This window comes from Epinephelus moara, chromosome 18 (genome assembly GCF_006386435.1).
Source record: "Epinephelus moara isolate mb chromosome 18, YSFRI_EMoa_1.0, whole genome shotgun sequence".
Classification (NCBI taxonomy): Eukaryota; Metazoa; Chordata; class Actinopteri; order Perciformes; family Serranidae; genus Epinephelus; species Epinephelus moara.
In genome coordinates this window covers 18,894,695-18,910,902 of record NC_065523.1, presented here as the reverse complement: position 1 = coordinate 18,910,902, position 16,208 = coordinate 18,894,695, and the positions used below count along the sequence as shown (strand labels likewise).

The 16,208-nt window shown below is 40.8% G+C and overlaps 1 protein-coding gene across 1 annotated transcript in view; it reads left to right on the top strand.

The window, feature by feature from the left end:
* Positions 1–9,471: 9,471 nt before the first annotated feature.
* hs3st4 (heparan sulfate (glucosamine) 3-O-sulfotransferase 4) overlaps positions 9,472–16,208 on the top strand; it is a 108,827-nt gene continuing 102,090 nt past the window's right edge. The window contains exon 1 of the mRNA XM_050070066.1: positions 9,472–10,797. Coding sequence (XP_049926023.1) covers positions 10,202–10,797 — 596 coding nt within the window. The 5' untranslated portion in view covers positions 9,472–10,201. The remainder of the gene's footprint in view (positions 10,798–16,208) is intronic.

Below are 16,208 nucleotides of genomic sequence, written 5' to 3'. Positions count from 1 at the left end.
GTATAAGTGACGGGTCACTGTTCAAGTCTAGAAATGTTCAAAATTGTTCCTTTCAGTGCCTGAACATGGCTGTGGAAAAACAAAACAATGCAAACATTTTTGAAAGGCCAATGATTATGTAAATCCATATGAATTTTCTTGCTCCATACTCAAAGGTAAAAATAATACTAATAATACAACAATACAGTCCCAATGTCTTCAATGAAATTAATGCCATATCAACCTACAAATGTTATGAAGCATAAATAAACAATTTCTGATCCTAAAATTTGGTCAGGTTTCATACTTTGTCCATGTAAGTGTTGGAATCGGCTGTAGACTGACTTGGCAGAGACGGCTGTTATCTTGTCTTTACCTGGATTGGTGTATTGGGCTTCTGTCACCACTGCATGACACATAAAGTGTCCACAAACGGGGACAGCAGGTCGGAGTTCAGCAGAATGAAGTATAAGGTGCAATGATTTAAAATACAAGCATAAAATCCTGTATTTGTATAAGCACAGTTCTGGAACACAAAGGCAATTTTAGCCGAGGCGCATTCATTCATTTGTCAGTCCTTTCTTTCATTGCCGTTATCCAACACACCCAAATTCCCATCAAGATGTACAGTGCATACCCAGAATGCACAGCTGCAGGGTGGCACACGTGTTTGCACATTTGTGTTTGTGTTTATAGATCCCAGGTTTTATTTATATGCACAGCCTGAGGCTTCAGGTCTCCGGATGCATGGAATTCATATCTTTTCTTGGCCAACTCCGTTGCTCAGCTTACCTTCACATGTGCATTAACCGGATTTCTGATTATATTTGGTATGCTAACGGAAACCAAATGCTTTCCACAGAGGTCTGTGTGATACTGATCCAAATGCATTTGCCAGGCCCAGAAATAAAGCATAGGATTCTCACATCCCTCATTTGGCGGCTGAACGTAAAGGTGGTTTGTAGCAACAAATATGGCCTTCCTGTTTGGCGTGTCTTTAGAAATTCTAATTTATCAGCGGTTCAGAAAAATAAACCTTTGACATCTTTTAACAGTCCTTCTACTAATGGCTCGATACTGTATACAACATCTTTGTTTTTCCAATCTTTCTGCAGAGGAATTCTTCAAAGGCAAATGCGGCAAATGCCTCCAAGTATCACTCGAAGGCATTTTCCTCATGAATTTTGTTATCTTCATTAAATGCAGACAACAAGGCTGTAGACTCTGCTGAACCTGAGCAAGCACTATACAGCGTACGGAGCTCGGATTCATGCATGTGCTTTATTGTAACATTGTGATACATGACTCTTTCAGAGGTTGAAATGTGCACGATAAATTACCAGGTCATGGAAACACTGATTTACTATTATCTGGTGTGTAGATTCTGCTATAATTCAAGAACAATTTGCTTCTTTCATTATATTTATTACAGCCCCTTTCGTCATTGTTTGGAGTCCCTCCATGGTGGATTTTAATTGATGAAGAGACGATCGCATCCTCTGTCTAACTGCAGCCTGATAAACCATCTCTGCTGTCAGCCCCAGTGGAACAACGGGGCGTCTTACTGGCCAAATTGCTCTGACTTAAATTACACTGAGCACTATAACAGTCAGGACGGCCCTACCTGCCAAAACCTCCCCACAATGGCCCGTTCATCTCATCTCTAACAGACAGGCTCAGACTGTGGCAGAGTTCAGAATCAGGTCATTTTATATTAGACGACCCAAATCTCAAGGTGGTGCAGCAGCTCCTGAGCTGTAACTATATTGAGAAAGTGCCTGGAGCCTGATGTATTTTGCATTGACAGCAGAGGAACTTCGTGTTCTTCGAAATTTGGAAGTTTAATTATTTTAAAGTCTTAGGGTTTTTTTTTCACCCTTTCTTGGCATAACACAGCCTCTAGCATGTGTTGCACCTTGTGATGATGAATCAGATCCTGAAGGTGCTCGGTTGCCGCATTAGTTCACCGTACAAGCGGTGGCAGGTGTTGTATAAGGTGCAGTTTAGTCGTTAACCTCGTCTGTGCTAACTGCCTCCAGGCTGTGCAGGCTGCATCCTCAGCACAGCCCCCCTCTAAAAGGAACAAAGCACTGACCACCAATAACTGGTGTGGAGCTGTCTGGTTTAGATTTTATCTGCACCTGGTGATATACAGCACATGTTACGTAAGGCACCTATTGATATTAGAGCAGCTACAACAGGGGTTTTAACTGGTTATGAAACAGTCTCCATTTAATACTGATGCCTCTATATGACCTACAAGCAAACAACACCATCAGTGAGAAGAATGGCTACTTCTATTTAGTGTCTGTCCCCTGATCCGACATCAGACAAAACAATTTATGGCAGGCAGACCAGAGGAGTCTGTGTTTACAATTTCCAGGCAAAGTTTGGCAGTGAGTTAGCCGGTTAAAGGAAGCAGGAGGAGATTTTTCTTTGGAGAATTTTATTTTTCACATCACATTTTGTGGTTATTGCTGATACTGGGGCCGGACCAGCCAAAAGCTAAAGAGAGGAACTGAGCGAAAAACAACAACAAAAAAGCTTAAAATGACATTGATGGCGCACTGGTGAGAAAACTAGTTAACCCAGAGGCCAGTACTTCAAAGCAGGATGTTGAGTTAGCGAGGTAACTTATGGGTTAACTTTGTGTTTTCAGTACTACGACGTTGGTTCTCTTTTTACGGGGATACATCACTGTGGTAACTTATGGTGAACAGCTAACCTGCTCCGGAGCAGGTTAACTTCAGGGTGACGGATCACATCCAGTCAACACCCCGACCTCTGACCAATCAGATCACTGAAGAAATAAGTATCCATGAACGAGAGTCTTACTGAATAGAATAATTTCATTGTTCAGTGCGAGATGATCGCATACAACACAAAACACATGATTTTAGCTTGATTTGAAATTATGCAAAGTGTATTTTAGTCCACAGTGACAGTGTTGATACTTTTACACTCTGATTCCATCACTGCAGCTCAAAATAACATGAGACACCTGCGTGATGAGATCTGGGATACAACAGATGATATTTTATTTGTAAAATAATCCACACATTGTTAATTGGCTCCAGTTATCATCAGTCATTAACTACTTTCCCACTCTTTCCACTCTGTTATCCAGACGGCCAATCTTAGGGTTAGTCAGACCAGATAATGAGAAGATATCCTGGGTTATTTGAACTGGCTTCGTAGTACAGGCCTTTGGTCTGTCATCACAGATGGAGAGAACTGCAAGATTTGAAAGGATTCAAAACCAATCGTGAATCGTCCCTCTTCCTCCTGAGGCCTGTACTACGAAGCCAGTTCTACCCAGGATATCTTTTCTTTATCTGGTTTGATTAACTCTAACGTAACTGGTACTACAAAGCTGGTTATCAACTCGTTCAGTCAACTCTGGGTTTTCCTCTCCAGCCACGAACGCATTCATGTGAAAGAGGCGGGGGTGTTAATTATGAGTGACATCATCAGAACCACGAGTGAAGTAGCCTGCTTCGTATTATGTGATATGAAACAGACAACGACATACAGGCTGCTCTTTTATACCTCAGACTCTGGACTTTTGTTCATGGATACTTATTTCTTCAGTGATCTGATTGGTCAGAGGTCAGAGCTGATACTCTGAAGTTAACCTGCTGCGGAGTTACCCTTGTAAAAAGAGAATCAGCTTTGTAGTACTGAAAACCCAGACTTAACCAGACCTCTGGACATGTGTGTATACCTATATGTTTATGAAATACATTGACTTGGTTTTATATGAATATATACATTTATGTTGGTGGCTAACACAAAGCTAGCTAATGCTTTGGCTGATGTGTTTTTACATCATTGCTTTGCATCCTGTAAACAGCAGTGTTCTTAAACGAAAAATAGTCATTAAAAATAAGATGCGTCTTTCTTTCTTTCACTTCAAATTAAATCATATGCTAGCAGTGTCAAGGTTCTAGGAAACACTTCCACTTCTGTCCACAGGGGCCCCCAAAATCAACACAGAAATGAAAGTTCCTTGTATCTGCTTTAGGAATAAGTTGTCTTAGTATTGTCTATCCAGCTGTATCACTGAATACTGTGGACCAAATATGCCTTCTCTCTGTAATAAAAAAAGTATTCAAATAGAAAAATAAAGCATTGACTGCATTACAACATCTGGACCAGATGTGTCATATGAGTATAAGAGACACAGCCTCCTCTAAAGCCTGTGAGCTGATTTATTATAACAAAAATATATTTATACTGAAATAGATGAATAATTCTGCCCTAACTGTGAGTGGATATTGTCAGGATTGGAAATCATAATTGCGGTGGAACTGCAGACACGTTGTGTAGCTGAGACACATTTTTAATTCCAGGTATAAATGTAATATGGATAATTCATATCTGAATACAATCTAGACACGAGGCGAATGTTAATGCGAGCTGCAAAGAGGGCCACTGTGCTTCGTGTGGCTCACAGCCTCACTGTGATGAACACTGACTGTGTGCTAGTAGATTGTGACTGCAGTGGTGAGCTTGTGCCATGTCTGCTGGAACAAGGAGAAGGGAGAGTCCTTTCCAACCTCCTCTGATGTTTTATGACCTTTAGTTTCTCTAAAATCCTGTTACGACCTGTTGCCCTTATGTAAAGTAGAACATGTTCATTTGATGTCTTCCTTGTGACACAGCCGGTAAATTCTCCTCCCCACAAAGCAGCTGCTAGGACTAAACTAAACTTCAATAAACTCCATTTTTCCTGAGTGACTGCTTGTTTGTAAATGCAAATAGACACAATCTGAGCACTCAGCTTCCGCAGGGAGAGACAATGTCTGAGCGGTTTATGAATGGCTCAGATAACAGACACAACAAAGGGAAGATAAAACGGGTCAATATATTTTCTCTTGTGCTGTGATAATAATTTATCATCAGCACTGAGTAGCGGCAGCCATCTTAATACCACTTCACTTGTGTTGTTAACACTGACACGTTCTGCTGCAACTGCTCGGCAGCCAGAGTGTCTGAGCATGCTCGGAAATCTCTGACAGGGTGACTCTTAGACAGGTAGGAAGTCTGATGACAGTGAGAATTTACAAACAGGGCAGTTCGTTGTTAGAGAGCTCTCCGCTTCTCCGAGTGGCAATTTACGAATGCAACAATTTCAACAAACCCATTGAGCTCTCCTACGCTCTCTTGACTGCCAAACACCCAGTAACCATTGTGCTCCAAGCACTTGTCCATGCTTTCCTCCCCCTCGCCCGATCACCTGCATTATTTATGTACAGGTCTAGTTTGCCAATATCAAGATATTCCATATTGGTTGGGACATAACTTTGGAAATAAATCAGAATCAAATCTCCATAAAATATGATCAGTTCAGTCATGCAATAGTGATTAGAAACACTATTGCATGACTGAACTGATCATATTTTGTGTTTCTAATCAAGTTTTTGCCAAAGATCTGTTGATCTGACATCTGTGTCTCAAACAAATATGAATTAACATTAAAATAACATTATAGCATACTATTTGACCCTAAAAATCTAAATGACTGATTTTTGTTTGTTATGTAGTGACTATGAAAGATGACCCCTTTATTAAATAACCATAAATTTCTATAAGCCATATTGCAGGGTTATTAGAGAAAAGTGAATTGCACCATTTCTTTTATTCTGCAAGGTTTGTGGGTGGGGGGCAGTCACAACACTGGCATATCATCACATTTGAAGTTAAGCTGTGTTTTGGGCACCATGGCAAATGAGAACCTGGTCTCACTCCAAAGTCTTCGAAATCTGGTGCTTGGGCAGTGACTTGGGGCGTCAGAAACCAACAAAAAAAGGCGTCCTTTAAAGTTGGCATGATACACGGCTGGTTGTCGTTATAGTTTAACAGTGCTCGTCGGCATCAGGGGGAAACACGGCCGGACAAGGACAAAAGTTAAGGTGGCGAAAGTCCGAGTGGAGTAGGCAGGAGGGGTGGTGGATGGGTCCAACGCCGACTTTCATCCGAGAGCGGTGTTTGTGTCCTGTCAGATTCCAAAACCAAACCCTGTTCTTTTTTCCCTACACCTAACCATGTGCTTTTGTTGCCTAAACTCAACCATGTGTGTTTGTTGTTGAAGGAAAAAAATGTCAATTCATAGTGTTGTACTGAAGTAGTACATTTATTAAATGTCCTGTGAAAATGGAAGTGTATTGTGAAAGAAGACAATGCATGCAACAGGCAGAAGTTGACACAGTGTCCCAGACCATCAACAACCAAAGCACAGGGTATGTGGGTGTATGTGTCAACTTTTTTGTATCTTTTAACAGCAGATACTGCATGTATCCAAGACAAATTTCCTTCGGGACAATAAAGTCTATCTTATCTTATCTTATCTTATCTTACCTTGCACATCGTATGTGGATGTGGAAAGTCCATGACCAAGCACATCAATATGTGACGAGCTTGGAGCGAGAATGTGTTGCAAATGAAAATATAATTTTCAATCACTTTTTGCTCTGTTTTTGGTCTCTACCAACTCCTGAGGGAAATATGTGACTTTAAATCTGCCCAGTGCTCCACTTTGTTCACCAGCTAGTCACTAACTATTTCTGTTTTCCATTTGGTATTGATCAGGTAGTGTAAAACTGTTTTTTAAAAAGCTGTTTTGCTAAAAAATATCTGCCTGCTGCAGCTGATTGATTAAGAGCAGACATAATGAACCAAAACAGTTTAGGAAATATTTTTCACTGTTGGATAGATGGTATTTTCACAGAGCTAGGCTGTCTATGCTGTAGACAGATGCAAATACTTTTGAAATTGGTGCTACATGACCAGAGAAAACAGAGAAAATGGGCTGTGGCATTTGCTTTTGCTCAAGAGGTAGAAAACCTACAACTACCAGAATGCAATGCACCACACACGGGGCAATAAACTCTCCCGCTGGTGGGTGATGTAATGTGAGTGTGGCCGTTTTTCTACAGGAAACAATATGGCAGCCGGCTAGTTACAAACAGTCTTCAATTCGCTTAATCAGTAAGCTAAAATGTTTCTGAAAACATTTAATACAATCAGCACTGCTAGTTTTACTATTTGAGCTCAGTATTTTCAGCCTCCATTTTGACAACACAGGAACAGTCTGATGCTTTCTGTTTACATATTACAGCCAAACAGTGCACTAAAAAAAAGGAATTTTTTAGACAATGCAGTAACAGAATATTGGTTCATATTTTATCAGCGCTGCTAGTTTACCTTTGATTGCAATATTTTAAGCCACCATTTTGACAACACAGGAAACAGCATGATGCCGGCTTCCTGTTCACAAATCTCCCATTACAGTCAAACAGTGCACTAAAATGTGTTTCTGAAGACATTTTTGACAATGCACTAACACAATCTTGGTTCATGTTTTATCAGCACTGCTAGTTTTACTGTTTGATGTCAGTATTTTCAGCCTCCATTTTGACAACACAGGAAACAGCATGATGCCTACTTCCTGTTCATACATCTCATATTATAGCCAAACAGTGCACTAAAATATGTTTCAGAGGACATTTTAGACAATGCAGTAACAAAATCTCGGTTCATATTTTATCAGTACTGCTAGTTTACCTGTTTGATCGCAGTATTTTTAGCCACCATTTTGACAACACAAAATTAGTATGACACCCACTTTCTGTTCACAGATTTCGTGTTACAGCCAAATAGTGCACTAAAATGTGTTTCTGAAGACATTTTCGACAATGCAGTAACACAATCTTGGTTCATGTTTTATCAACACTGCTAGTTTTACTGTTTGATGTCAGTATTTTCAGCCTCCATTTTGGCAACACAGGAAACAGTATGATGCCAGCTTCCTGTTCATACATCTCATATTACAGCCAAACAGTGCACTAAAATATGTTTCTGAAGACAATTTTGACAAGATATAGGTAATACAGTAACAGAATATTTGTTTATATTTGATAAGCACTGCCTTGTTTTACTGTTTGACTGGAGTTTGGTCTATATTTAGGAAAGGGAGGGGCAGGTCTCTTGATCCGCTGTGTACTCTTTGTGTCCTGGTGGTGGGCATACCAAATTGCAAGGGACAATCTGTAGTGTGCTGGATGACCACGTTTTATTTTATCTGAGAGTTAAGCAGAGAGATCTGCACACTGGTGAGATGGAGGGAAGTTTTCTACAGTTCTTTTACACACACTACCCAACTTTTTATGATACAAAGCTGGTTGAAAATTGGAAAAGTATCCTTTTAAATTGTGGGCCGGAAACCTAAACAGTGAGCTGAAACTGGCTATAAAGCTTTGTAATGCTGAGGGGAGCTGCAGTTTGACGGATTGTCACTGTGAGTGACCCCTTTCACATTGTCAAATTGTTTTCACATTGTTTTTTTTTTTAAATATTGATAGCCACTTTAGGTTTAGACAGCACCTTGCAATAGCTAGCGTATATTTTCTTTGGGTTCAAAAATCTTGACTCTATGTTTGGAGAGTCAGCGATGAGAAGATGTATTTTCTCTCTGTACTGGTAGCTCTCATTGGATGACATAGATTTTCTGATTCAGTGGAAACGCACTGGCTGAATGCAAAAGAGTTGTCCTTTAGTAACACTGCAACACTCCATAATGAAATGACTTTGTGTCACCCCTGGTTTGCATGCCGAGCCGGCTACAAGCATTTAGAGGAGGCAAATCTGGCCAGGCAGCATATACATATAAATATTTTCTTACATTCCAAACACAGAACTTAAAATATAACAGGGGCTTGCTGTTCTGAGAGGCAGGCGTTGCAAATTATTTGAGACTGGCGCTTAGTGTGACGCTGGCTCTCCTGGTGTGTTGGAGGTGTGTGATGAATGAGATTCTCTAATACAGGGAGACATTTCAGTGGCATGCAATTTTAAATCGTCATATTGCGGCAACAAAGTGTACAAGTTAAGGTCTAGTGAATATTCCCATCAGTAATTATACTCTGTACCCATGTATAATAAATTCAGTGTATAATACGCCTAAGCAGCATCCCCATCCTCAGCATAATGCAGAACACAGGATTGTTTTCTGCATGTGCTCTCTTGCATTTAGAGAGACATAGAGAACTACACCCCCATGACTCATTGATTTAATTTAAAACACAGTGTTGCTCATTATCCAGCTTGATTCTTATAAGATTTGCTCATATTTATCACAGAAACTTATGCACTTGTGCTTCTGTCCTTTTTTTTTTGCAAATTAACTTATTCATTGCTCCACAAAAAACCAGCAGGGTGCAGACATGAGCTTTCTGTAAAATGCAATCTCTATCAAAATAATCTTTCTGAGATGGAGTTTTATAGTGAACTTTATACAGCACGGGATTCACAATGCAATAAGCTCTCTGCATATTCCCAGCGCTGTAATTCTCATCTCTCCGAGCGCGTCACATGAATGAGGAGAAGCAGCTCTCCACGCAACTATTTCACATGAGGAAATCTGACGTTTATAGCCCTACTTGTGCACGGATAGAGGAAAAAGTGGGTGTACACACTAGTTGTGCTGTGTGGCTCCACAGTGCTTCAGTTCAGATGAGCTCACTCAGCCGATGCGCACATCGTAGGATCCTACCAATCTGAGAAGGCGCAAGGACGGCGAGCAGCAGCCTGGTAGTCAGTGGGAAGAGTGGATGCTTTTGTGCAAAGGCTGCGGACTTTCTGCTCCTCAAAGTAGGAGAATAGAGAGAAGGATTCGCCTCTTGTTGGAAAGATACAATGCTTTTTAGGTTGCCTGGATGGATGTGAAACCAGTCAGACTGGACTGGACTTCGGGCTGAGCGGCTGATGAGAAGAAGAACCCCACTTTAAACACTGTTCATTTTCCCTTTCTCCCCTCCTCTCTCTCTCTCTTTTCCCCTCTTGTTATAAAATGCCAGGATTTCGTCCATCATACTCTGTCCAGTTCAAGCCAGGCTGCTCATTTGGAAGGACGCCAGACCTCCAGCCTCTCAAATCTGCAAGTTCAGTCCAATAAATTGTGACATTGTCTGTCAGCCTTGGAATAAGAAATCGATACTCAAGAAAAGGGACGCAGTATTCTTCCGGAATTTTAACGATCCATTTCCCTGCTATCCTTAGAAATATGCGATTTGCTTGGATTAGGTTGGTTTGGTCCGGCTTCACGCTTTTTTAGCTGGAGCAGCGCTGATAGTGACTGATTATTGCTGTTGATTTTGTCCATGCAAGACTCGGGGTGGAAACATGTCTGGCCACTTCTTTGAGAGGATCACTGCTATCAGAGATGGCATTTTGGTCCAGCACTTCGGTTTTCACCTCTAAAGTGCCCCGGAAAATCTTATTCATGTTTACCCTCTCCCTCTCTGTCACCTACTTGTTCTATAGCTTGATGAGCTGCTACAACTCGCTGCAGTTCCCCCTGCAAGAGAACTACGCGTATCAAGGGAGGCTGGTGACGGAGGAGACAACTTTTGTGACATTGAGGGAGAAACTTTACTCCGCTTCCCAGGGCTTTACCGAATTCACCGAGGCCGAGGGAACCACCGCGGTTTCCACCGTAAAGGATCATGCTGAGGCCGAACAAAGGACAGTGGAGTGGATTAGGACTCAGGCGTCTCCAACTAAATCGGCGGCGGCGTATCACACCACCGCTCTGGAGAGGGAGCACCAGGAATTCAGCACCACGGACAGCGAACTCAGGGTGAACTGCACCATGGATTATGGAGAGAAGAAACTTCCCCAAGCCATCATCATCGGGGTGAAGAAAGGGGGGACCAGAGCCCTGCTGGAGGCTCTCAGGGTGCACCCGGACGTGAGAGCCGTTGGGAATGAGCCACATTTCTTTGACAGGAACTACGAGAAGGGGCTGGACTGGTACCGGTGAGTTACCATTTCTGTTTTATCCAGCAACACTCTCCAATTGTGGCCCCATTTTTTTGCAAATTACGCATACTTAAAGCTGCTGTTTTTCCAAAGCATGCCTGTGTGTTGCGGTTTTATTGCTTCACACACAGTCACATGTCTTAATTCTTTTCTTGGAGGTAAGAAAGTCAGTTTGCAAGAGATTAAAATACATAATAAATCACAGTGATAATTCTGCATACATGTTAATTAAAGTCAATATGTTGTTGTGTGGCAATGCAAACTTTTCAATCTGTGCTTCAGCCACATAACATTATTTTAAGCACATTTTTTGTTGTGTAAAAATATATAATCGATTCCATGGGATATATTTTCACACTCCAGGAAGTTGCAAGTCCCTGCAACTTCATTTTTATCCAGCATATAGTGACATGAATTATTGCTGCCTGGATTTGTAGTAGGGGAAAAGTCATTCAAAAATCCTGCACACTAGTTTTGGGAGGTGTTTTGTAATGCAAATATGATTTAGAAAACTCTGAAATGCTCCTTTAAGGGAGTAAAAATCGTAGAAAGTGAGCTGTTTCATGTTGGGTTAAGAGTCTGATAGTATACAATTGCATATAGCTGTTAGGCTTTTACCTCATTTCTCAATCATAACGTGTATGATTATATACTGAGCTGAAAAATGCTATATTTTTAGCTCCGCGGTCTCAAACAGCAGCTCTTTTCTGTACAGATGATTACACTGTACCAACGTTCTGTCTGTCATATATCAAGTTAGCTGGAGTTTATATGTGACACGTAGATGAAAAACACACAAAGAGGAGTGCTATTGTGTAGTTTTAGCTTTAAAAATGTCTAGTTGTGAATTGTGCACTCTCAAAACCTAAAATCAGATTTTATTATGCATGTTACATTTTGAATGGAGACATTGTGTGCTTTAGGTGGGTAAAAATGAAGCACAAAACACACTGTGAGAGAATAATAAGAATACGATGTTCACTTTAAATAATTAATATAAATATTTGTGATTTCTAGACGCCATTTTTTCTGAGAAATTGTCTCATTAGCAGTTCATTATTGCTCTGTTTTAGTGTCCCTTACACTCTTACACACATGCACAGTCATGCTCACAAATTGCTGTAAAACAGAGGCAGAGAGTTAATTTGTAGGAGTACATTGTTCATGTGATTTGCACAGCATAGCACATACATTATGTTGTAGGTGTAAGTATTTGAAGGAGATGTGGTGAAGGCGTTTACTCTGTTTTGATCTTCCAAGTCAGCCAGTATTATCTTCCTCTTCACAACAGAACATTCAACCCATCAATTACCAAACCAAATTGCATATAATTTAGCATGTAATAGTGCTGTAAGTGCTGTATTCTCTCAAACACCTCATGTTTTTGCTTTGCGGCCGATTCTCCAAGGAGTGTGAATTTGTTTACAGCACCTTTCATGTGTGTGATAGTTGACATTCACTTTGAGTCCAGGTTTATTAGCCGGAGAAGAACCTGTTTATCATGTTTATGGGAGGGAAAAAATCAATTTGAAGGGTTCATCTCTGGTCAGCTGGTCGCGGCTCTGTTCAGAGTTGTTCTCTCATAATGATGTTTGACCAAGGGGAATTCAAGATTTTTCTAATGGAGTCAATGAGCTGATGAGAATGACGCTGACTCAAAGTCCCCTCTGTTTCTCCGTGGGTCTGTTGCGCTGGTGTTTGGGTTGCGGAGCATCTGCTTTCATCTTGCTGCATAGACATGGGAGCTCTCGGCTGTTCATTTAGCCTGTGTTAATGCAAGCTGTTTCATTACGCTCACGGTGAAAGGCTCATTAGACAGGAGGATGACATGCTTACATAAATAATAATAAGTGTGCTCGTGTGTTTTAGGGGCCCCTGAGCCACACAAATCCCCTAAAGGAGCTTTAATTTTATATCTGCCATTGTCCTGCATTGAGTATTCACCTCAGAATGGCGCATTCAGGACGGAAAGACACACAACCTGTTGTCAAATGCTTAAATGGTTGAAAACAATTACGAGTTGAGTCACTTTTTCAGACTCTAATATAAAAATTCATTCAGACCACGTTTGTTTGTTTGCTTCTAAATGATGCATTATACTGCATCTCTCCTCTCTGTCTGCGATGCTCCAGCTAATGTGGACTTAATGGAAGTGAAATTATGATCAGTTACAGATGTTTGCAACCATTTGACATTGGTGTAGTTGAATGAGACCAGTAATCTCATAAAATGTGATTCATAAATTTGGGCCTGTCTTAGCAACACCTGCTCCACATTTTGATGGATATGATAGACTATGGGGAATGGAACCCAAAGGCATCTTGTGAGCGCTTACATGTACTCAAACGCTCGTTCAGTCTGTTCTCGACACGGCGAATCCAATGATGCCTCTGTGTTATTGCGCTACAAGCTTGTGTCGACTGATATTTCGCATATTCAGGTTTAGTGATCTTTAGAAAGAGTGCGTGTCTGTGTTTGGGTTGTTGTTCTTTGTGTGTTTAGTGTATTGCTTTTTCTGTTGCTTCCATACTTTGTGTGATGCTCTGGGGGGAAGAAAACAGGATGAAGGCAAATCCATTGAGTTTTGTGCTGTAAATTAAAGAACCTTGAAGCTATGGACTGAAAAAATACAGTGTGGATTCATTCAGGCTTGCCTGGAGCCTTTGCCACCGACAGTACTGTTTGGTTCACTGGAGGTCGTGGGTAAGTGGGGTTACTGAATAAGAATGTAACACAGTAAACAAACTGTAAACATGTGTTTATGCCTCTCCAGCTGAATCCTGAACATTTATTCGCCACTTCTTTGTCCTGACAAAAAAATTGTTCAAGGATGTTGTCATTATCCCGGTAAATGCCTGACATGGTCAAACATCAGGGACAGATGAAGAAGAATAAAAAAAAGAAAGGCTCTTTTATGCAGGCAGCAGAACACGCCCCCACCTATTCCACAGCCACTGTGTCAGGAGGTAAAGAAACCACCTATAGGAGGTAATATAAATAATGACACCCAATCAAGTTTCAGATTATTTGAAAATGAAACATTTAATTAAAAAAAAAGAAGGTAATTTTGGCGCAGCTGCAGCCGAGCTTAGAATCTCTGTGATGTTGTTATGCAGCCCCGTCTCCCAGAAATGACATTTATACACAACTAATATGAACAAGCTATTAAGTTTTGAAGGAAACATCATGTCGAGCAAATTACGTTTTCCATGAACATAATGAGGAAATGTAGCAAATTAAGATACCTGGCGAGTTGCAAAAATACATTGCAAAAAAGGGTGTAGGTCTCATTTTAACATGGAGTGTGAGGCAGACGAAACAGGAGGTTTCCGGGTCATCGGCAAAAACATTTTGAGCATCAAACACTTAATTTTCTTTATGCTGGTGAATTTTTATGCATAAATGTGTGCATTTTCTGCACCAATTAATGGCTTAAAATCCTCTGCTACTTTCATGTTTTAATTGGTGGGGATGAATGCACATGTTGTAAACATTTAGGGGGCATGTCCTCTGTGATCCCCACCCAAAATCTGAACATATGTACCACACACATCAGCAACATGGGCACTGAAAACATATTTACAGTTGTTTTCAACCAAAATAGGCAATCCTGCAATACAGTATCAGCTAAAGCATTATTTTTTATTACCTTTTTTTGTGACTGAAATCACAATTTTTTTTCCTAACCTTAATCAAACTTTTGTTGCCCAAACTTAACACAAGAGTGTGGACTTGAATCCGAAAATCTGGTGTCAAGGTCCTGCACTTTGTACTCACACCTTCCTCTTCAACCACGTCCTTCCAAAGCCTGCACAATACATGAATGTAGCGTTTAATTACCTGAAATATACGCTGTTTGTGGACACTACGAGTCACAAGGTGCCACCTGCTACTCAGTTTTTAACACACTCACACACTGATTGAAGCATCATCGGGAGCAATTTGGGGTTCAGTATCTTGCTCAAGGATACTTCGACAAGCGGACTGCAGGAGCCGGGGATCAAACCGCTGATCTTCCGTTTGGTGGCTCTACCTCTGAGTCACAGATGCCACTGTTGCTACAGCAAAGTAAATAAGAACGCAACATACAAACATAGTTTCTAGACGACAGGGTTGTGTTGTGCGAGAGAAGGCATGGTAAATTGTAGACAAAATCTCAACACCACAGTATACTATTCTTTAAGACAAGAGAACATATACTAAAGTCCTATTTTTACATGACTTTATTACGTACAGTTGAGCCGTAAAAATAACACAGTTTNAGGGTTGTGTTGTGCGAGAGAAGGCATGGTAAATTGTAGACAAAATCTCAACACCACAGTATATTATGGTAAATTGTAGACAAAATCTCAACACCACAGTATATTATTCTTTAAGACAAGAGAACATATACTAAAGTCCTATTTTTACATGACTTTATTACGTACAGTTGAGCCGTAAAAATAACACAGTTTGTATAAAACTGGCCCCTTACTGACTCTGTTAGCAGCCGGAGGGATTTAGCAAAATGAGCAAAAGTAGCTAGAACTATTAAGCATGAAATACTAAGTAGGTAGTCCATCATATTTAGAGTTTCCTGATCCAAAAGAGGGTCCTTATATTTTTTTGTAGTATTTTGTCTTTGAGTCTCATTCCCAGGTCGTCAAATAACGACGCTTTGGGTTGGTAGTTGGACTGAACCACTAACCCAGAGGGTTGGTATTTGACGATGTGGGAATGAGACTCAACAATAAACAGTCTTTCCCAAAAGTTGTGTACAGTACCTTTAAAGTTTAATTTGGTCTATAAACAATTCCTAACGGTGATCACTTCTGGATGTGGAGAAGTTTTAGCCATCTGTATAAACACAGGCTCCCACGTCCATAAAAATGTCTGCCCAAATCTATTCCATATCTAATATTCACATCAGGATTCAAAGTTTAGCATTGGGCTGGTGTGAGCTGCCATTGAAGGGCCCAGATTGGTGATTGGCGCTGCTTTCCTGTTTTTAGCACTCTTGGACAGTTTCTCCAGTGCGTTTTGGGCTTACTTGAACAAGCAATTAGCAATGTAGTGCCATCATTACCGTACACAGAGGACTTTCATCAGCCAATTGGCGCTTTTAATGTTGCCTCTATTTCTGAGTAAAGAGGATGAGCCACCACCACAAGGATTCAACTTATCTGTTCTCTTGAGCATGCCCCAACCTGGTGCAAACGCCCATCCTGGAACACGTTTGATGCATGATGACCAATGCAGCAAATGTTACTCCGGCTCTGTGCCAGCATTCATATACTTTAGTGGGAAGATAATGTGCCTCATAAATTGTGCTAAAGAATGTCATTGATTATCGATTATACGTGGAGATTTATGCCTGCCGTGGGTGAGCGTTCTCAGCAGGAATTCACACTAGTTAGAGACCAGCCTAA